We start from the raw sequence: 24,228 nt of genomic DNA, 5'->3' as shown, positions 1-24,228 counted from the left end.
AAAAAATACTTCCAATAATATTTCACTAAATCAATAAGAATGGGAGTAAAAGCTCCATATACGTAACTAAATAAATTTATCTTGCAATGTTCCTTTTTTGAACTTTATAACAACATAAAATATTGTAAATTCATAATTATCTAGATTATCACTATTAAGGTATCTAGAAATCACCTTATCTACTGCCGCCTGTACCAAGTAATTATTATAACCTCTAAATTCGAACATAGTACACATTTTACTAACTTCAGCCTGAAAGTCAAAGTCATTCTCATTATTACATAACCTCCTCAGTCTTAAACATTCTCCATATGGGAGAGAAGCAATAGTGTGTGCTGGATGGCAACTACTATCTTCCAAGTATTTATTTCTATCTTCAAATTTCCTGTGGACTGATGTTTGAAATATCATCTAAAGTTAAATTTATACCCAAAAATGTGATCTGTCTTCCCACCTGCAGATCATTAAAAGAAAGTTTAAATCTATTATTTTGTAACCCTTCACAGAATACATTAACTTTCATCAAACCGCCCTTACAAACAAAGATAAGGTCGTCAATAAATCTGAAATATTTAACATATCTTTTGAAAAAAGTATTATTATATAAACATTCCAGTTCAAATAAACCCATCATCAAATTAGCATAGATGGGGGCAAAAGATGCCCTCATGGCAGTGCCTTGTATTGGTTTATAAATCTTATTAAACATAAAAACTTTTTATTATTTAGGCAAAAATCTAACAATTCCAAAACATGAGACTCAGGACTGTCTCCTATAAAATTTCTAACAGCTTCCAAACCGAATCTCTGTTGAATATTGGTATAAAGACTAACCACATCTACATTAATAAAGAACATTTCACTAGCCCAATCAAATCCAGATAACTTTTCTGGGAAGTCCATACTATCTCTAATGTAACAAGGTAACTTAACCACATAAGATAACATAAATCCATGTAAACACAGGTCTATATTGGATAAAAAATACTTTTGAGCAGAAACTATAGGTCTACCAGGTAGGAATCATGATTATTCTTGTGAATTTTGGGTAAGCAATAAAAAACAGCCATCTCACTGTCCTGTGGATTAAATTTTCTTTCTCAGTAAAAACGAGAAAAGTATTTTAATCTAACACCTTTTTGAATTAACTCAGACTCTAATACAGCTTTTTCATATTCATTCCAACAACTTCTTTTATATGTACATTCATCCATTAAATGTGACATACACATATGTAGATACTGTTCAACATTCATAATCACTATTTTGCCCCCTTTATCAGAGGGCTTAACAATTTTATCATTTTTGGCTAACAGTTGTATTTCTTTCCATTCCTGAGCACTTAAATTATACTTTATATTATGTTTATTATGCATAAAATTATTGTAGGCACCTTCAACAGCAAAATGTAACGTGACAGAAATGTTTAATCCCTTCATGATGATATGGAGGAATAAACTCACTTTTATAAGTGACTTTACTAGTGTCAAACTATAAGCATTGATGTCAGTATAAGTCTCCAAATCAACATTCTCATCTGGGTCAGAAAGACTAGAGTAAAAACTTTCTTCGCTAATATCATTCAAACATAGATATAAGACTTTCATTCTTATCAGCAAAAAATAAGCTAAATGTAATTTCCAGCACAATCTAAAAACATCACATTTAAGCTCATAAAGACAAGGCATCACAGTTGGTATACATCTACAAACCATAATTAAGCACTTTAAGTTGAATATCAGATACAATCATGCCAGAAATATTAGGCACCATAGAGTTCAATGTTAATTTAGTACCATTTGCTTTTATTGTAGTTTTGCATACAGTCACGGATGTTATTGGCTTCTGACTGAAACCGTCCTCTCTGTCTGTCATTATAACCTTCTTGTTTTCTATTCTCTCTCCGAAAATCATTAATCAATTTAGAAGGATTTTGCACTGCTGGTAAACTGGGAAAACTCTTCGTCTTCTCTATCCCTTTCTCCTGCTGTGGAAATGCCTGATATGTCAGACGTAAAAAAAATGCCCCTAGATGAAGTACAAGATCTCTTTATAGGTACAGGAGCATTTTTACGGTTTGAACTGTCCCTTTTATACCACTGAAAAGCACGACCACCTCCATAATCTTTTAGGTGTCTCTAATTTTGTGTTTTTACATTCGATAAGTTCTTGTTCATAATTTTCTAATCTGTCATTAATGTCAGATAACTGTCACTAAAGATTCCTGAAGTAAGTAATTTAGACAAGTTATGGTATGCGATTTTAATATCACCCCTTAATTTATTTTGTTTAACACGGTCACGTTCTAACAGAATAGAGATCCATTCAGCAGCACAATGGTGTACTGCTGCTACCCATGTTTTAGAGAAATTAACTTTAGTTTCATCAGTCATATCAAAATGGGTGTAGGGGGGTTTTAAAAGCTCTCAGCCCCCTTGGTGTAATATCTAAAGGCACATACCTCTGTAGACCTAACATGCTGAAATAAGTGGCAGTTTCCTTGTGTAATAAATGTTCCAATTTATCCAGTAAGGCTCCTGACTCACCAAGCAATGGGGGAAAAGAAGATTCACCAACTGCTGCAAACAGATTACCTACTCTATTCCTTTGATCATGTTCAAACTTATTCATAAAGTTAAAGGAACTAGAACCAACATTATCCTTTGCAGTCGCACCAGCCATTGGAACAACGCTACCAGTGTCCGACTGAATACCAAAATTATCCAAAGTCCTTTGAGAGTTATCCAGTGTATCATCTCTGAAGATGCGAGGTATATTCAAGGAAGGTTCACTTGCCATAAAAGAGAACAAAATAAAAAACAACCAGACAAAATAAAAAATGGATAGAAACAACAGGAAGGAATCCAAGAAACAGCAAACCAGAGTTTATTCTTCCACTAGCGCTTCAGCAAAGACTTCAGGGAGTACAAACTGACAAAAAAATCACCTCCAATTAAATACACAATACAGTTAAATAATTCACCAATTATTAAACATAATAGGTAAAAGAAATAGCCCCCAGTTGCATTCCAAGTTAAAACCCAAAGGAGGCAAAGTATCATATTTCAAAATAAATTACTATCCTTGTATAACAATCTTTTTTATGTGCATTTTCAGAATAAAAACCAACTGGAATTTGTTCTAAAGCAGTAGATTTTAAACCCTCAGGATTAGAATTATGAAGCTGCATAAAATGTTTAACCACAGGACTGTCTTATTTTTGTTTTTAATATTCTTAATGTGCTCCTGAAGTATTGTTTTAAATTTCCTTTTTCCATAGGGGCAGTGCAGGGCATAAATTATACCCTCAGTATCGCAAGTAAATGTCTCACAAGGGCAATCAATATGACCATTAATATAAGCAAAAGTTCTAACTACATACATACATATATTGTAGTGACCACAAGGAAATGGTACCCTTCAGATTTATATTAATACTAACAGTAGCAGACATAGCACTTGAATTTGGGAATTGAAAGTATGCACTCAGATATCTCTCAAATTTCTACCCCTTCTATAGGAAATACCCAAACAGGGAGAAATAATCCTAGTCAAATCCACAAATTTGAACAAATACTTCCAATAATATTGCACTAAATCAATCAGAATGCGAGTAAAAGCTCCATATGAAGTAACAAAATAAACTTGTCTTGCAATGATCATGTTGACTGCTGTGAAGTCTGAGGTCATAGCTCCCCCTAAAGGCACAGGCAGATATACAATATGATAGTGATGCTGACTGGGAACCTCTTATGATCACAGAAGTGTTCTTTTGAGTAACAACCCTCAATTTTATTAGTTCCAAAGATAACGGCATAATGAACAAGTTTAGATAGCAGAAGCTCTTGCATATCTCAATAGAAAATGCCAGGCTTGCTTTCAGCCATGCATGTCTACAGCTTGATGATACTACATGAAGTCAACCAAGGATCGCAGTTCTGTTAAACACAGGTTGATGATGTTCAGCTTTATGAAAGTCTGACTGTGGTTATATCAGAAGGGCTGCTGGTTTATAAACCAGTGTTCTAGTTTCGGATAAGAAAAACAAAACTCCAATGGTCATTACATGAAGTGTCTGAAATTGGTGCCAACATATGTCACACACATGGAAACACCTTGTCTGCAAATATCTGTATGTCAACATTGATGGTCTTGCATGGGGTGTTATCACCTTGCCTTATGATGGCAGATTGACCATTCTGTGATAAAGACGATCTATTAGAAGATGCAAGCTACCAAGTCTCCAACTATCAATTTTCAAGTAATATGCGAAAAACAAATTCTAATGTAACAAGTTCTGATTATTAATGCTCTCAAAAACACGCAAAAATATCTCACCAAATGAAAATTCACGACCTCGTGTTTTAAATGTTGAATTAGATCCATTTGTCTGTGCTGTACTTTGAGGATCTTCTGACATTGACTTGTCATTAGCACCTGCAGACAAACACAACCTCATTAAGCACTTTTGTATGTAAAACATAGTTTATCTGGGGAGATGATATTGAAAAGAAAAGTAAACCTAGTGAGATAACCCAAGGAACCAAAGTGACTGTTTAATAATATGAATTAGCAAGAAATCACCAGCTGAAGTCCTTTCAATAAATACTGACTGCCAGCTTTGCTTTGAACTCACTTTAGTCCTAACTTTTCCAAACTACTTGGGAAACAGTTTGAATTAATATGAACTTCAAATGTATGTTATATAGTAACAATTTGTATTTTAATAGCACATATTTACTAAAATCACTTTGAACCATACAATTCAAAATCACAACTTTTTACTGTAGTATCATTGATCCAAACTATATTCAAAATCTTGGACACAACTTTTCCCCCAAAATGCATGTTTTCCCAACTTCTTGGTAATCATCAACGTTCATATCTCTACCCAAAAAGGTAGCAGCAGCCTAATTTACTGATTACAGGCTCATCATCTTATTGCCAGTCCTAGGTAAACCTTAGGAAAAAGCTGCTGTGCAGCACCTGAGGACATAATTAGAATCTTTCAGACTTGCCTATTAGGGTTTCATTATGGGTCACAATAGTCCTACTGCACACCTTAACATCAGTGGGGAAAAAAAGTTTAGTAAGACAGAATGAAGTAAACTTTACTCATTTGGGTTGGAGGAACTAGATAAGACATTTGATTGTTTTTATGTTCTATCATCTGGAGACACAGGCCGTCATTCAGTTCAGTAACTGCCTCTGTCAAATATCACTTAGGGTAGTTGTCCAGCAATGAATGCCACTAAACGAGTTCTGCAGGGCTCAGCCCACTGCTGTTTAGTCTTCCCATAAATTTCATACATATGAAAACAACATTAAAGGCATCTGTATGCCGATGACTTTGCATTATACAGATGCCAGCAAATCTCCCTCCAGTATCAGCTCATGGCTAAAGCATAATTTAGTATATAAAAAAGTAGTAAAAGATAACTGTTCGCAGTTGAACCAGGCTGTAAATAAGTCAATGATGATTAAAGTATACAGCTCGATGTCTCTTCAGACCATCAGATCAATACAAATCCAAACAAGGGTAGCTGAGAAATCCAAATTCAATTCTGAGCATAAACATAAAAACTTTCTTTATTGACAGCAAATTCAGTTGGTAAGCGCTTTCGCAATGCAGCTTTATCAAACCTATACTGACCAATGCTAAAAAAGTGTTTATATAGTGCTTCACTAATAAGATCATTAGGACAATTAATCAATAATATAAAACGTTCCTTAAAGAGACACCAACTTTAAAAAACAAATACTTAGTGCAAGAAACTACTTGCATCTATTTTTGTCATTATATTTAAAAATAAAAATACAAAAAATATGACATTCATAAAAACTGAAATTCTGATGAATATTAAATATAAGTAAATAAGTATATATAATAAATAAAATAAGTAAAATGGAATAGATACACACCTAAGGACTTAATAGTTATTTATACAATTGGTTCACCTCAGTCTTTGTTTTCTATTTTTAAGAGCAGGTTTCAAGGGAATCCTTTCATTAAGCCCAGGAAAAATATGAGCTTGTAACCTGATGATCCATTTGGTTTCTGCTTGCTCAGTATAATTCTCTACATCACCTCCCCTAATATTAGGTAAATTAACATGTAGTACTGAAAACCTAAAGGTATGCATAGCATTAGTTTGTAGTGCATGCTTAGATAATGCATCAACTTCAGACTTGATACGAATTTGATAAAGATGTTCCCTCACCCTTTCTTTTAACTTTCTATCGGTCTTACCAATATAGAAAGCACTGCAGGATGTACAGATAGCAATATAAACATGTTTAGTATCACAGTTAGCATTAACATTAAAAGAAAAAACTTGATTAGTTACTGGATGCGTAAACATGTTGATATTAGAAATATAGCAGCAGAAGTCGCACTTATTGCATGGTTAAGTACCATTAAAAGGATGGTGTAGCTATGGGCACTTCGTGTGCCAATAGCTACGCCAACTTGGTCATGGCTTTATGGGAGGAGCAGAATTTTTTTTGCTTGTATTCTTATCAGAAATATGTACTCTTCTATAGGCGTTTTGTTGACTACCTATTTTTTCTTTGGAAGGGCACTTTAGAAGAGCTAAAAAGGTTTGAGAAGCAAGTTAATTCTTTGACCCCTTACTTAAAATTTACTATGGCCCATTCCAATCAGAATATTGCCTTCCTTGATGTATCTATTTGGCGGCTGGAAAATGGACAATATAATACAGGTGTGCACAGGAAATTATGTTATAAAAATACACTTCTGCACAGAAACAGCATGCACCCCAGTCAATTTTTTTTCTAATATTATTGAAGGACAAGGTATCAGGGCGCCCAGGTTAAATCCCTTATTGAAAGATTTTGAAGAAGAATTGAGTGATTTGGGTGTAAGGTTACGTGCTAGAAGTTATAAGCCAGCAGAAATAGAGAATGTTTTTACTCATATTAGAGATATTAGAACAAATAGAGCATGTCCCATTTTTTTCTGAAGCAGGAATGGAAGCTTATAAATTCAATATTGATGGTGCATTTAATACAGCTAGTGAGCAGCAGCACAAGTTAACTTTATTTTTCACTCAGGACATTCAATTGATTAAAGGGATTATTAGTAAGCATTGGGATCTGCTCACAATAGATCCAGAAATTAAAAAGTTTGTTGGAGAACAGCCACGTTTTATTTTTAAAAATAAGAAGAACTTACATAGGCTGTTATGTTTTCCCAGTAATAAACAATCCATAGGAACATTAACTTTCAATGGTACTCAACCATGCAATAAATGCAACTTCTGCTGCTATATTTCCAATATCAACATGTTTACGCATCCAGTAACTAATCAAGTTTTTTCTTTTAATGTTAATGCTAACTGTGATACTAAACATGTTGTTTATATTGCTACCTGTACATCCTGCAGTGCTTTCTATATTGGTAAGACCGCTAGAAAGTTAAAAGAAAGGGTGAGAGAACATCTTTATCAAATTCGTATCAAGTCTGAAGTCAATGCATTACCTAAGCGTGCACTACAAACTAATGCTATGCATACCTTTAGGTTTTCAGTACTACATGTTAATTTACCTAATATTAGGGGAGGTGATGTAGAGAATTATACTGAGCATGCAGAAACCAAATGGATCATCAGGTTACAAGCTCATGTTTTTCCTGGGCTTAATGACAGGATTCCCTTGAAACCTGCTCTTAAAAATTGAAAACAAAGACTGAGGTGAACCAATTGTATAAATAACTATTAAGTCCTTAGGTGTGTATCTATTCCATTTTACTTATTTTATTTATTATATATACTTATTTACTTATATTTAATATTCATCAGAATTTCAGTTTTTATGAATGTCATATTTTTTGTATTGAAATTTTTAAATATAATGACAAAAATAGATGCAAGTAGTTTCTTGCACTAAGTATTTGTTTTTTAAAGTTGGTGTCTCTAAGGAACGTTTTATATTATTGATTAATTGTCCTAATGATCTTATTAGTGAAGCACTATATAAGCACTTTTTTAGCATTGGTCAGTATAGGTTTGATAAAGCTGTATTGCGAAAGCGCTTACCAACTGAATTTGCTGTCAATAAAGTTTTTATGTTTATGCTCAGAATTGAGTTTGGATTTCTCAGCTACCCTTGTTTGGATTTGTATTGATCTGAATGTCTGAAGAGACATCGAGCTGTATACTTTAATCATCATCGACTTATTTACAGCCTAGTTTGATGGCGAACAGCTATCTTTTACTACTTTTTATATACTGGCTCTGTACTATTTTCTGTTTGCGGTCGTTTATCCACTGGTGGTATTTTTGTTTATTTTGGTTATACAGTATAAATTTAGCCTACATCCATTATTTACTTTTTCTGAAACCTATTTCAGTTACTTTATTGAACATCTCTTGAATCACTATGCTGGGTGTATCCATGCCTGCTGTTCAGCAGATCTTTATAATACTGTTGTACTATATTCAGCTGTACTGTAATGTACAACAGCGTGCAGGAATGTACTGTTTTTCTATCCCTTTGTACATCATACAGCTATTGAACTTTGGTATGTTATACCTTTGCATGGTTTCATTGCAGCTTTATTCAGCTTCCCCTTCCTTTTTAGATAGATCAGAGGTCATCAAATTGAATAACATCACATAATATAAGCCAAACGGCATATTAAGATCAGTTACAGGTCCTCTGTCTATCTCTTCTTCTGTTGATAGCTTTCTAGCACTAAGCACCTTGAGGCAGTGTTTAAATTGCCACAAGCTTACTGACAACTGCTTGCCATTTGTACATAATGAGTCCACATATAAGAGGAACAAATAATACAGCTGGAGGCAAACTTCTCTTACAAACTGGTTATCAGTACCTATACTAACAGCACGCTTTTACAGTGCAAGACAAATACAAAATGCTTCTATTTGTTCCAAAAATCACTTACAAAATCACACAGACTTCCTAGCTGCAACACTGAAGACACCTGCAATGCAGTCAAACCTCAGAAAAACACAACTCCCACTCTGTACCACATACGCCTCCTTCCACCACGAACAGTCAGAGTGCTTTAGTTAAGTCCCTCAGGCTACATATAAACAGTCCATTCACCATGGCAAAAGTAGTTATAGGAGAGTCCATAATTTGGCTCACCAAACCACCACTCACATGGCTGATTAAAGACACTAGAATAGTCAGCTGGCATTTAGGTATTAAAATCTGCGACATCACCAAGGCACTTAAGTCACTTCATTCCAAGTATGAATATCACATAGTTATTGTTCATGATGGTGAATGACTTGCCATGCACCACTCAGAATATATGAACTGGGACATGATGGAACTTCTTGAGTAGTCTTCTCAGGATGGAATGAAACTAGTTTCCAGATGTATACTACTGTCACTGAGAATAATACCACAGTTTAGTTACCAACTTGTATTTGATAGCTAGGTGGGTATGCTGGTCCTCAGACCCTTTTCAGACGCAACATGCAAAAGATGACTGCCTTTAATAATTTGTTTACTCCCTGGTGTCATTCAAACGAGGCCCACTGTGTGTAAGCCTGGAAGGAGATGGAAGACCATGCACCTATTTCCCCAGGGTTTTCGCATATGGACTAACTCATTCACTACCCTTCCAGTGTTTTTTTTTAGGCATGTCAATTTACTCAGATTAACAACCTAGTAAATACAAATTCAAATCTGTCAAATATCAGTGCAGTGCTGCTCAATGTTAGAAGCCTTAAGAAAATGCCTTCCTTCTTTGTTCTGGTACAGTGACAAAACTCACTTCTCTTTACCAGGTTTTTATGCTTATCACTCATTTAGGCCTGAAACTGTAGACAGCAACAACACTAGTGGTGGCATGTCTGCCTTTACCCAGAACTCCACCACCTGTAAAATAATTGTCTAGGCCAATGATCTTGAACTCCCTCATACCTTAATACCAGTAAACTAGCCATCATACAACATACAAGCCAACAAGAGAACTATACCCTTGACACCCATAGAATGCAAAACATATGTTAATAAGCCAGAGCCCCTATCCATTAGTGTGAACCCCATTTTTCGAGGGAACTTTTAACTACCCCTTCATAGGCTGGCATGCCAACACCTTTACAAATAATATCTGCAATGTTTCCTTGAATTTATCAGTGCAAACTCCTGTGACCAAAGAGTGTCCTTCCCCACTAGCGGCACTAACATACACAGTCTTGTTCTTGTCAGTACGGCTTTTGTCTGCTCCTTGACCACTACCATACCCACCACTGGACAAATCAGATCATCATGTTATTTTATTCACCATACAGTCCTAGTACAGGTCAAGGAATGCCCACACTATCTTCACAGATTTCTCCAAGGCCAGTTTCCTTGTGTTGACGTTAACTGAAGATGGTTCAACAGTCCCCTAACTGTCAATGGCCCTATAGCTAACACTATTACATATACCTGAAATTTACATTCCAATCTCAATTCTTGTATCGAGGCTCATTTTCTTACTTGCCACAAATACAATGCCAAATTCAGTAAGAAACATCTCCTGGTGAAACTGTTATAAACAAACTTCACAATAAAAGGTAAAGAAGAGAGCAAAGAATAGAGCAAAAACTAAGTGTTATGGTCAGCTTCAAAAGGGTTAAAGATCTTAAGAGCGGTATCACATCATATAGAATAAACTATGAAGAAAACATTGTTATGTCAGCAAAGGATAACCTGAACACATTCTTTAATTATGTAATGAACCTCAGAAATAATACCCAGCAATGCATATGATCTCTAGTGGCATCATCCACTCAAATCCTGAGGATATATGAATATCCTTGCAGAAAGATGTACTTATAACATTTAATTTGCATTTGTTCACCAGGAATGTCCAACTGGGCAAAAAAATAACCTTGTTCAGCAGAGGCCTAGAGAGAAAAGGTCTATGGAGTACATACGATTACATGGTTAAAAAGCACATATACATAATATTACATACTACATTAAATTCAGCACCAAAGTCTCTCCTCATCCATTGTAAAAGATCGCAGTACCCAGGTCCATACCACCCCATCCCACAAGGAATCACCTCTGACAAACACTAAAAGTACTTTCCAGGGCCAAAAGCACCAGCTGTATGAATCCAAATAGCATATGCTGTATTGTTGCCTAGTCAGTAGTAAACATCCCCCATTTAGGGTATCTGTCAAACTATTCACTTGCAGTCTTCTCCACTGGATACATACCAGAAGCCTGGAGAACAGCTACAATACTTTCCCTCCACAAGGAAGACCCAGCACGCACCTTGGCAACTAAAGGCCTATTAGTTTCATCAGCATAATCTGAAAAGTAATAGAATGCATCAACATGGACCTCATAAACAGGAACATAGGCAATCTAAAATCCCTAGATCCTAACCAATTTGGCTTTGTAAAATCAAATCTGAACCTGTCCCAAGAGCTCTGAACAGATCGTTGGTCTCTCAACTACAACTGTTTCCAGGAAAGGACATAAAAGTTTTAAAACATGACACTGTGCAATTACATTCAGAATCTAATGACTCTCTCCAAAGGCTCCTCAAGCAAACTCTGAAACTGGCTCCTCAACGGCAATACTAATTGGTAGTAAAGACCATGACCACTGAGCTGGTCATGCTGCCCCTCTTAAGGAACTGACAAACACAAGTGAGAGTATCAATACTTCCAGATACTTGGATACACTCCTCACTTAAAACAGAAAACTGCAATGGCTAGGAAGAAGTACAAGGAGTAGGGGCAGCATCATATAGTCCCTCAGTAATGAAAGCAGGTTTCCATTCTCATCCAGATCCTGAAAGGCCTGCCCAAACAGCATCTCACCCAAGAAAGAATTTAGGGAAGCTTGCCTGAGCTTATCTTTGAAGGAAGCTACCCTATGCAGAGTCACCCTTTACATGCATATGCCTGGACCTACTGCCCAAGACATTTCATCAGCACAGTTAAAATCTACAGCAGATCGCATGCAAGTACACTGTAGCTGGTGTGATAAACATGTTAACCAAACCTTCCTTGGGCACAGAGTCCAGGGGCTCTGTCGGCTTCTCTAGTGCCTCATCTAAAGACAAGCTTGAAACCTGGAGAAGTGACACTGGTATTTGTGCATACAAGCCCAAACATGGACAAGCAGAACACCCTCCTGCCCACCCTATTCAAAGTTTTTGACTCCTTATTAGGCAATAAGGTGGAAAGGTGAGATTCTCAATGGGACAGAAGCTGGACCAAAGAGATCACAACAGATCCCAACAGAAAATACTTGTAGAGAATCTTGCTCAAATCAATATGGCATGTATAACAGGATATTTGCCTTCATGACAGCTGTGTAAACACGAGTCAAAATGTTTCTGGACTGCAAAGATGGCATCTTAATCAAGAGGTCCATACACAAAATGACCCAAGACCCCTTATTTTCTTACAAGACCATAACTTAGGCATTTCATAGGAGAAGGCAGGTGAGCCACAGACTAATCCATGGACAACTTCAACAGCCTGAGAGTATCGTCTAAAGAAGAGGGTCATACTGGAGGGACCATTAGGGTAAGAATTTACTATCTTTATGCATCTCAAGAAGTAAGGGCCTCCCTGCTCCAGAGACTTTTCTGTCAGGAAAAATGAAAAGGAAGCTGAACCCCTCTCACCTGGCTCCTGAATGGGAAGGTATACATTCACTAGGTGCACCACATGTCCACTGCATACTGGACAACTAGTGTCGGGAGGAAGCATCCAAAGTATAATCTGGAGGTGGAACTGGTCTGGAAATAACTGGTGCAAGCATCTTGAGATGGCATCAGCCTGGGTTTTCTGAGGGTGTGCTCTCACACTTACAAGGACAAGTCCCATCAGAAACTAAGAGGCTGATGAATGTCCAATCAGTAGCATAGCTGGTTCATTCAGCAAAATGGGATGGTGTTATGAACCAGTGCCCCCACCTCCTCAGCTCTTCAAGTGGAGAGTTAAAAAAGGCAAGCACTTCATGTAATAAGGTGCAAGTGATCAGCTTATTACAATTAGATCTACACATACCACCACCCAGCAAAAACAAAAGAAAAAGAAAAAAAATGATGTTCCTGGCCAAACAGCTGGTCAAATGCATGGCATGCCTCCCCCTCACCTCCAGCCATTAAGGTCATGTTTCTGTGCCTTGCACCCAAACCACCTTTAACATATTTTATTTCCGAAACAGGGTGAAATAACTACCAGAACTGAAAACATGCATATAAAGAAATGAAGACATGCTTTTAAGACTTTGTGCACTGAGTTATAACAGTTTAACTCTCAGTAGAAATAAAACACAAGTCAAGTGCACCCCATTTGAAATTCCCTCACTAGAAGGAAATCTGGCTTAAATTTGAATTCTTTGCCATCTGACATATTTATTCCTCCCTGCAGATGGATTATCTAACAAGCTGGGAAGGGTCTATTGTGCAACATTCCTGTATATTGCTGGGGAGGAAGCGACAAAGGCATTTCATTAAACTACTTTACTTTTTTGACAAAGTACTGACACTTAGAAAAAAAATAATCACAATCAGCCTAAGAAAAACAATCTGATATTTTTCTTAGCTTGTTCACCAAGGTAGTACAACTGGACTGTGGTTATTTGTCCTAGACAGAAAATCAATACTATGTTACTGAATGAAGAAAACAGGCAAACACACAGTTGGAAAATTTCTCTTACATCCAGAACAATATGTGGCATTACAAGAAGTAAATTAAACTATTAAGAGAAATAGACCATATCTCTTCAAAGTTTAGAAGTGCACGGACAGCAAGTGAAACTACATGCGCACAATTAAAGAATGAGCATAAAATAAAATAAGTCAAATCATAATGCAAAATGAGACAGACTTATAAATGTATTACACACACACAAACGCACAAAAAGCAGTTATGTCACCATCCAAGATGGAGGCCACTCTGCATGCTTCATTTTAATTTAAAGACTCAATTGGTGCTGCCATTAGCACAAGAAACCACTGTCTTCAATGTATGCAATCCTGCAGAACTTCTTCCAGAAAAGGGCATTTTGGAAAAATATTATCAACAGAAACATTAAAAAGGTACAACAAATATTTCATATTCAATTTATTTATTTCACTTTGAAACAAAATATCTAATGAAAAAAAATGCACTTCAGTATGTAACAATATCCGATTATCTTGGTGCAAATCTGCATCTGAAAACCAAGGATTAAAATCATGACTGTGTTTGAAATACTGAATAACACAACTTCCCAGAATGTCAGAATGGTTCTATATATCCCTAATATGCTTCAAAATTCTGAGCCTAACCTGCCTGGAGGTTTGTCCAACACAAAATTTAAAGCATGAACCTCTCAAGGAATATACTACACTCATCTAGTTCCTACTATCTACAGGATAAACTCTCTGGCTATTGACATTGGGACGGATGCACAAAGGTTAAAGTGAGGTATATGCCTGGCATACACCATATATGGTAACCATTTCCAATTGAAAGACAGCCCTACTACAGCTGTCTCTGTGGCCTAGTGCAAATGCTAATGAGGCATTACAGTGGAGGAACCTATACTAAGACATGTGCTCTCCTCTGAAAATGTCTGCAATAAAGCATTTATGAAGACGGGCACAATTTAGAGAATACCTCATCTGTGTAAATTACATTGACCACCTTTGCTAATGAACATTGTTAAAACCTTGTAGCATAAAACTGCTCCCAGGAACCAGATGGCAAAACTTTTCAAACCAGTTGTATTCCAAAAAATAACGATACACTTGTACTCGTAAAAAGGCTCTAAATTTATTACAGAAATAGTATTTCTGTAATAAATTTAGAGCCTTTTTACGAGTACAAGTGTATCATTATTTTTTGGAATACAACTGGTTTGAAAAGTTTTGCCATCTGGTTCCTGGGAGCAGTTTTATGCTACGTACTTTTATTCTGACTTTTTTGTTTTTGTGAACCAAGCTCTGTTGGCTCTGTGCTCTATACTTGATTGGACATTGTTAAAACCTTGTGTTCACTAAATTGTGCTAGAGGCAAGTGCTAGGGAGTTTAGCAGAGAGGTAGTGTTGGAAGTGTGTACACGTAAGTGTATACAAATGTACAAGAGTTGTTTTGTGTGTGTGTGTGTGTGTGTGTGTGTGTGTGTGTGTGTGTGAGAGAGAGAGAGAGAGAGAGAGAGAGTGTGTGTGTGTGTGTGTGTGTGTGTGTGTGTGTGTGTGTGTGTGTGTGTGTGTGTTTCTGCCTGCCTGGTGGTCATAGTAAGGGAGTTAAGTTAGAGGAAAGGTAGGGGCGTGTGTGTCTGTAGGTGAAAATAGGTGGGAGGATGTGGGTATATGCATGAATGTGTGAATGTATGTACGTTGGGGGTGCTATCATACCTCCATACTCCACTAGACTAAAGAGCAAATCATTCAACATGGGGGACGAGGTACTACACATCAGGAATACTCTATACAGCATGCTTTAAAGGCAACTGAAAATACTAGAACAGTAGTTTTTTGTTTTTGTTTTTTTTTTATTATGAAAGACTTGGTTCAGGGGGATCACTAAATTTACAAAGTAGGTCAACTCACTTTACAAAGACAATTGAGCACCAGGTCCTGCATCACATTGCACTTTAAGTACAATAAGAACAAAGAAACTAATGCCTGACATTTCTGACTGGCTGCAGAAATCCATGATTTGCAAGGGTAAGGGCAAAAATAAGAACAAGACATTGGGGGGGGGGGTAGTCTGTCAATTCAAGAACGAGTAAGTGGTATGTCAGACTGTGTTGTAAGACTGGGAATGACTGGACTTTCTGCGCAAACTCAATGCATGGGCTGCCCAAGGTGCTTACCACATGTAAGTGCTGATACACCACTTGTGGTACTTAAGGGCTATTCAGACACACATCTGAGGAAGGTGATGAGGTATTTCTTCATTATGGTTAACATGGTTCTAAACTGCAGTTTTCCACATCGCATATACAGGCCCTTTTAGCAGCAATTCTTACCACCGGTGGTGGGGTCCTTTGTGAATCCTCGGGTTTATGTGGATTGCTGTCATCCCAGTAGGTACAGACTGAGCACCTCTTACTCCCTGCACTTTCAAGACAAGTGGCCTGGTTGGAAAGAAAACTCAATTGAATAAGCCAGTACATTAGAGAAGTAGAGATATGTTAAGATATTCTATGAGACATTTTCAGAAAATCTTTAAATCTTGTATTACTTTGTTGAAGTGCTAGTTTTGTTTAAATAAATAAAAGTTAAGTTTTAAAGCAGCTCTGTGGACTACAATCTGTAGATTTTTAAAATTTGTTGAACCTTATTAGAGTTCTTTTGGTGGTGGGGTGCCTTCTGTGTGGAGTCTGCATGTCCTCCCTGTGGTCGCTTGGGTTTCCTCCGGGTGCTCCAGTTTCCTCCCACATCCCAAAGACATGCTTGTAGGTGGACTGGACACTCCAAATTGGCCCTAGGTGCGAGTGTGTGTATGTATGCGCCTTCAGTGGAAGGTTGGGTGCCGGGCTGGCAACTCGACACCATAAAACTCCACTGCCAATCATGAGCGGACAGGTGATCTGCTGTGGTGACCCCTAACCGGGAAAAGCCGAAAGATGAAGAAGATTAGAGTTCTTTTGGTGAGAAGTGTTTCATTTGACTTCTTTTTCTTCTATATTGCCAACATCTCTGAGTCTCCTAGACTTTTTTTTTTCAAAAAGGCAACTGTGATAGGGAACACTAATTGATTCCTTTTGGTGATGTTCCATTTGTCTTCTTTTTCTTCCATTTCACTAACATGTTTTAGAGTCTCTCATACATTTTTTTGAAATAGCTAATGTGAAGTGGAAGGAGTTTCTTGTACAGAAAGATGCAATAATATAATCAACTTCTGGACATAGGGCTTCTGGTAGAGTCTCAAGTGTGGGGAGGATTCTTTTTGGCAAAGCAGTCACAAATACTGGAGATATTTGACAGCCTGCAATACAATATTCAAGAGGATATAAACTACTCTGCAAATATAGCCAGCTCTTCAACATTTGAATATTACTGGCCATTCCCTGGGGGTTTATGGATATTTGCTAAGCCATTTTTTTCCCTTTTCTAAGGAATGTAAAGACTTAAAAGAGAATTGATAAATGGCAACAAGAACTTCTTACTACCAAGATTATTAGACTTCAAGATAAACTGTGCAATTGTGAAATCATCTGTTTTCCTGAAAGAGAATTGAGACAGTAGCGGCTATGCAATCAAATGGAACAGTATTTAGAAATTGTTGCCATTTGAAAACAGCAAATGTTACATCAGATTAGGCAGGCATGACTAGGGAATGGGTTTCCTGATACCCACAGCCACAGCATCCATCTGCTGCAGCAAAAGACTCTGGGATTTTTCAAGCTGCACAATGACAGTGGAATCAGCAAAGAATTCCTTTGTGGAATTGCAAAGTGAATGCAGCCCAGTTACAGACTGAGGACACTACTGTGGATTTTGGTATCAATGGAGACAAGAGAATGACTTCTACCAGCAGTACTATCCAACAAAAAAGTACTGGCACTGCGATACAATATCAGAAAAGTACAGTTTTGTACCTACCATAAATGTAGATGTCCGAACTGGATAGCATCTGCAGTCATAACAAGTGGGTTGTCCTGTCGTCAGGCAGCCCTGCAGTCGGCCGGATTCCAAAGTCCGGGTCCGGCTGATGTCGCACTCCACCCGACGTCATCTCTGTTGGTCTTCGGGTATAAAAGCATCAGCCGACGCCATTTTCCTCAGTGTTTCTTGCCCCAGATGCCAGTAGCCCTCTTGCAGGCTAAAATTTGGATAGATGCCAATGTTTCCAAATAGATAGAGGTAAACACAACAATAAGCATATATGTACATATATACAAACAAATACACCATAAAGACTCCCCAACAGCTAGCTATTAGGAGGGTAAACACCCTAGGAGTACCACAGAGGGAAGGAGGGAGGGTAATCCTGACTGCAGATGCTATCCAGTTCGGACATCTACATTTATGGTAGGTACAAAACTGTACTATGTCCTTCATGGATGCATCTGCAGTCATAACAAGTGGGTAGAATACCATAGCCAACTAGGGAGGAGGATAAAAGTAGATTATGGTGTGTTTAGGATCCCTTGCAGTACAGCAGTGGCAAACCCTGCTCGGGATCTGGAATATAGAGGCAAATTATAATGCTTGGCAAATGTATGCACGGAGGTCCAAGTAGCCGCCTCAATAATGTCTTTGGTTGCCACTCCTCGTAAGAAGGCTGTGGTAGTGGCTGTTGCCCTTGTAGAATGAGGTCTTATGTTCTGTGGAATTGGTTTTCCATGGAAGGAGTAACAGTATCGTATGCAATTTCCTATCCATTTGGAGATTGTCTGTTTGGAAATAGCTTTTCCTTCCCTTCCTGTTGCATAGGCTACAAAAAGTTGGTCAGTCTTTCTGCTATTTTTTGTTCTGTCCAAGTAGTAGCGTAGCTGTCTATGTACATCCAAGGTATGCAGTATTCTTTCCCCTCTGTTTTGTGGGTTGGGAAAGAAGGTAGGTAGGTGGATTGCCTGGTTTAAAGACACTCTGGATACCACCTTGGGCATAAATGTAGGATTAGTCCTCATGGCCACTCTATCTTGGTGGAAGATTAGGAAGGGCTGCACTGCCATTAAGGCCTGTAGTTCTGAAACCCTCCTTGCTGAAGTAATTGCCAGTAGGAAAGCAGTTTTCCATGACAGGTGTTGTAGGTCTGCTGTTGCTGCTGGTTCAAAGGGTGATAGTGTCAACTTTTCTAGCACAAAGTTTAAATCCCAAGCTGGTAATGGTGGTTTCCTTGGAGGTTTTACATTCTTGATTCCTCTGAGGAACTGACTGAGCAAAGGGTGCGAAAAAACAGGTGGATCAAAGCTGTATTCTGCTGAAATAGCTGATGCATGTATCTTGATGGAGGAGTAGGACAGGCCTGAATGAAGAAGTTCGGCCAGATACTCCAGAATGTTAGGCATATCTATGTTTGACACATCTTTTCCTCTTTCCGTACTCCAAATGACAAACCTTTTCCATTTTCCAGCATAGTTCCTTCTTGTTGAAGATCTGCGTGCTTCAAGAATAATGTCTTTAACTCTTTGGGAAAGTTCTGGATTAGCTGCTGCTATGTGATGTTCCATGCAGTCAGTTGCAGCGTTTTAGGTTTGGATGTATGATGCTGTAGTTGTTCTGAGTTAACATCAAAGGCATCAGGGTATTGGCCACATATTGTTCGAGACATGCTCTTCAGTAGTGGGTACCAGTGTTGTCTTGGCCAGTTTGGAGCTATCAGGATTATCCTTGGACGTTCTTCCTTGATTTTTAGTAGTACCTTGTGTATCAAAGGAAGAGGTGGGAATGCATATGCTGTTAGGCCTTTCCAGTTGAAGGAGAGTGAGTCCACTTTCCATGCTAGTGGGTGGAATGTCCTTGTGCAGAATTTTTGAGCTGGTGATTGAGAGGTGATGCGAATAGGTCTATCTGTGGCATTCCCCATTTCTTTGAGATGGTCTTGAAGATGTCCGGTGCAGCTTCCATTTGTGGGCATCCAGTGGTTCTGCTTAATATGTCTGCTAGAGTATTGTCTTTCCCGGTACAAATATTGCCTGTAACTGAATGTTGTAGCTGAGTGCCAGGGTCCACAGCTCCAAGGTCATTCTGCATAGGGGTATGAATGAGTGCCTCCCTGTTTGTTGATGTACCACATGACTGTGGTGTTGTCTGTCCTTATCATCAACTGGCCCTCTTTGAGAAATGGTTTGAACTTTTGGATTGCCAGTTTTACTGCCAGCATTTCTTTTAGATTGATGTGCAGGTGAAGTTGATCCTGTGTCCACAATCCTTGCATGCATTTGTCCAGCATGTGGGCCCCCATCCTAGGTCTGAAGCGTCTGTTGTGATGGTCTGGCTTGGTTGACATCTGCGAAAGGGTAGGCCTGGGTTTGACTGGCATGCCTGAGCCCACCATAGGAACTCCTGTTTTAAGCATGGAATTAGTGGGATTTCTGTTTCTAGACTGTGTCTGTGTTGGGACCATAAATTCTTTAGGTACCACTGTAGCTTCCTCATATGTAGTCTGGCAAATGGGACCAAGATTATGCATGATGCCATGAAGCCCAAGGCCTGCAGAACTTTTCTTGCTGTTAACTTGTTCAGTTTTGTTAGTGCCAAGAAGTAAAGAGGAAGTTCTTTTGTTTTTCTGTAGTCAGGAATGCCATTTGTTGTACTGTGTCCAATTCCGCCCAAGAATGTCCTTGTTTGGGATGGTATCAGCCTTGACTTTTGTAAATTGACTGTGTATCCCAGTCCTTGTAGCAAGTAAATGACCCTTTGTAAATCTGTTGTCAGCTTGCTTTTGTTGTCCCCTTGTAGCAGGCAGTCGTCCAGGTATGGGTAAATTTGAATTCCCTGTAGTCTGCAATGGGCGATTACTGATGCCAGGCATTTTGTGAATACTCTGGGCAGTAGATAAGCCAAAGGGCAATGCTGAGAATTGATAGTGCTCTGATCCTGCAAGAAATCTGAGGTATCTTCTGCAGATTGGTCGAATGGGGACGTGCAGGTATGCCTCCTTGAGATCTAGAGTTACCAGCCAAGACTCCTTGCCCAGCATGGGAAGAAGTTGCTGTAGGGTCAGCATTTTGAATTTTGGGACAATGATGTATGTATTTAAGGTGGACAGGTCGAGAATTGGTCTCCAACTTTTTCCTTTCTTGGAACTAGGAATAGTCTGGAGTAGAACCCTTTCCTTGTTCTGCTGTTGGCACTCTTTCCACAGCTCTCATGTTTGCTAACTCCATTATCTGGCGTAGAGCCTCTGTTTTTGATTTGGAGGTAGATTTGGCATTCCTCTTTGACTGGTAAAGTGTGGAAGTGAAACCGTAACCTTGATCTATGGTTTGTAAAATCCACTTGTCTTTTGTTATGTAGTGCCAGTTCTTTGAAAATAAGGTTAACTTTCCGCCTAGAGGAGCTGCTATTTGTTCCCTGGTAGGCGGATTTAGGATTAAGTCACTGTGGTTGTGCTGATGTAGTGGCAGTGGCTGTGTCTGTGCCTCTGTTGTTACCTTGCCACTGTCGTCCTCTGTAGGCACCTCCTCTGGATTGGTTTCTGCCTCTGGAACGCCTATTCCTGCCCCTTTGAAATTTTGTGGAGTCAGGAAAGGACCAATTTTGGCAGGCCAGTTCCTGCTAAACCTTGGGGTTGAACCTGCAAGAAATCTTTAACAGTTTGAACAGATTTTGCCTTTTCTTCCATTTTCTTCATAACCTGCTGGGCAGGTGTACCAAACAAACTTGTCTTGTCCATAGGAGCATCTAGCAACTTAGCTTTAACATGATCCGGTAAAGCTTGTTCCTTTAGCCATGCATGCCTTCTTATCACTGTGCCTGTCATGGCTGATCTAAATGAAGCCTCCAGTGCATCATAGCCACATTTTAAGGAATGGTTGCTAACCTGTTGTATGTTATTTACCATCTCTAATACATATTTCTTATCAAGAGATTCATCAGTGGTTAGTTTTTAGTTAACTGATCAAGCATAAACTCTTGGTATTGTATCATGTGAAACTGACAGTTTAAAGCTCTAGCTGAGAGAGTAGCTGAAGTGTAGACCTTTTACCCCATCTGTCTAATGACCTTGCTTCCCTTTCAGAAGGAATAGGGTTTTAGCTGTGGTCGCGGCTACTGCCTTGGGACCCTGGGATATAGTTTCTGGGTCTGCAAGTGGGGCCTTGTAAAGGTGGTGATGAGTATCTGGCACCTTGTAAAATCTGTCTGGTTTGGCAGGGACTGGGGGTAAAGAATCTGGAGCGGAGCAAACATCATTGAAAGCATCATCCACCACAGAGAGAACAGGAGGTATAGCTAAGGGCCTGTGCTGTGGGAGGTGCAGAAAGGTCCTAAGTCTTTTCTGGAGTCTGAAAAATCCTGTTGCTGCCATTGGAACTGTTCTCGCATGGCATGCAAGGTTTCCCCAAAGGAGAATTCTTCTGGTGGGGAAGCAGCTGGAATGGATTCTTCAGCATCAGAATCTTCAAAATTGGAGAAGGGAGCCTCTGGCTGGTCAGTAATGTCTGATTCATCAGCAGAATCATCAGAAGACACTGGCTCAGGGGCTCTGCCCTAGGTCTCTTCTCTGGGGCTGAGAGGCCCTGTCTGGGTGAGATTGAGATCCTCTAATTAAAGAAATTAAATCTTCTGCCAAAGAAAGCATTTGAGAACTAGAAGAGGGCCTGGATGTGGGGGGTTTAACAGGCACTGTTTTAGTAGTCTTGGCTGCTTTAGCCCTGGCGAAGGCCTTAATGGACATGGCTGCTGGAGGCCTAGCAGCACCACGTGCTGGGGTAGAGACATCCAAGGGGATGGTGTCTGATAAGTCAACCACCGTAGTGGGTAAAATTTCTGAGGTCGATTCAAGAGTTGTAGCAGGGGCCTCAGTTGTAAGAATAGGTTCAGCTGTACTTTGATCAGTTTTCTCGGTTTCGGCCGAAACTGAGACACTCGCGGTTTGCTTTACCGTGGTTTCGGCCGAAACCGCGGACCGCGAGTGTCGGTCTTTATCTTTGCGTTTTTTGGTAGATTGGGAAGTCGGAGGATCCGACGGCATAATGTACGCAAAAACAGAACCGAAAAACTGTTCTGCAAACTCCCACCGGCGCCTAAGCGTTACGTCGGTTGAAAGAGGCACAGGCCGAACAGGCTGCTACGTCGTGGGCTGGGCCTAAACAAGGCAGACAGTAAGAGTGGAAATCTTTATGAGGTATTTGTTTCCCACAGGTTAAACAATTGTTAACTTTTTCTGACATCGGCTGAGGCAAGAAAGAGTCCCCAACGGGGTACTTAGCTTTAGAAGTCTTCGAAGTAGTATTCGGTAGAAGTAATCTCTGGATCCGACCGACCGGCACTTGCGAACAGCTTCTGCTTCGGGCGCCACGCGGCAAGAAAGACTGAGGAAAATGGCGTCGGCTGATGCTTTTATACCCGAAGACCAACAGAGATGACGTCGGGTGGAGTGCGACATCAGCCGAAGCCGGACCCGGACTTTGGAATCCGGCCGACTGCAGGGCTGCCTGACGACAGGACAACCCACTTGTTATGACTGCAGATGCATCCATGAAGGACATCAGAGCCTTTGAATGAACTGATCATTTGCTCTGCAAATTATTTTACTGAAATGAATACAGTTGTGCTGGGGAATAATTGCCTTTCGGAGGTTATTATTGCAGTTCTGTCTAAATAACTGAAATGTAGATCAGTCATAAGGATTTCCTTTTCTGAACTACCCCTGGACTTATAGCAATTGTGTAAGAAAGTGAATTTACATTTTTTTTTTTGTTTTTTTTGCTGGTCATGAGGCACAAGATTTAGGTAGGAATCTATATCCACCCCCCATTTTTAATGTTGAAAAAGCAAGCTTTTTATAGTCCGGATTTATTCCACCAGCTTCGTGTTGGGCTACAATGATGTATTATCACCTGATAATGTTAGGTAATTTTACAATATATGAAAGTACAACGAAACCTATAATTTACTTGAGGAAGAATGGCCCTGCTTTATACTAATCTGAATTTAAGTGTTAAACCTGCAGACAAAGGGCAATTGTTGGGAGTCATGTATAGAATGTATTAATGACAGAACACGTTAGGAGGAACTTCTAAATGTGCCTTCAGATTACTCTAGGTATCGTGAGAACATACTGAGACAGACCAGCCTTCCCTAATAGACATTTTACAGGAAGGAGTCTGGTATCCTTATGCTCAATGATTTCTAACCTGTATGATAAAACATCTCCCGGGTGCCCTTGCTCTACTCTGTCTCTCCAAGATCTGTAAATAAGGGGCACAGTATGTTAAGGGGACATTTTTATTTTAACAAACTGACAGTAAGTTGAAAAAAGTCATTTATTTTCTATTTGGCATCTGGGTAGCTGGACTGGTCCAGAGACCCTTTTCACCTGCTCTCCACTTTCTTAGAGGCAATGAACTTAAGTTATACACTTCAAATAATATTAGCGAATATGTGTACCTTGTGATCAGGTTTGCCCCATTTGTTGAAGGGATGCTATTAAAACACCTCTGACATACCTTGTTCAGCAAAACAAAACTGAAAGATTCTCTGAAGACATCTACTAACAAATTCTACCATAACTCTCGCTCCCTAATGGACCAGTTGGCCCATTTGTGTTTCCCAAAACAGGTCATCACTGACTTGGGAAATGCAGTGTGTGAAAGATGATTACT

At 39.0% G+C, this 24,228-nt stretch overlaps 1 protein-coding gene across 6 annotated transcripts in view; it reads right to left on the bottom strand.

Annotated features, from left to right (window-relative positions):
- Positions 1-24,228, bottom strand: part of GTF2I (general transcription factor IIi) — a 1,956,122-nt gene that overhangs the window by 422,412 nt on the left and 1,509,482 nt on the right. For all 6 annotated transcript variants that reach the window (XM_044054149.1, XM_044054150.1, XM_044054148.1 and 3 more), the window contains one exon: positions 4,339-4,437. In XM_044054149.1, the coding sequence (XP_043910084.1) occupies positions 4,339-4,437 (99 nt within the window). The remainder of the gene's footprint in view (positions 1-4,338; positions 4,438-24,228) is intronic.

The sequence above is a fragment of the Protopterus annectens genome, chromosome 13.part0 (assembly GCF_019279795.1).
Source record: "Protopterus annectens isolate FY-2018-M chromosome 13.part0, PAN1.0, whole genome shotgun sequence".
In the NCBI taxonomy this organism is placed as follows: domain Eukaryota; kingdom Metazoa; phylum Chordata; order Ceratodontiformes; family Protopteridae; genus Protopterus; species Protopterus annectens.
This window is presented reverse-complemented; position numbering and strand designations above follow the sequence as displayed.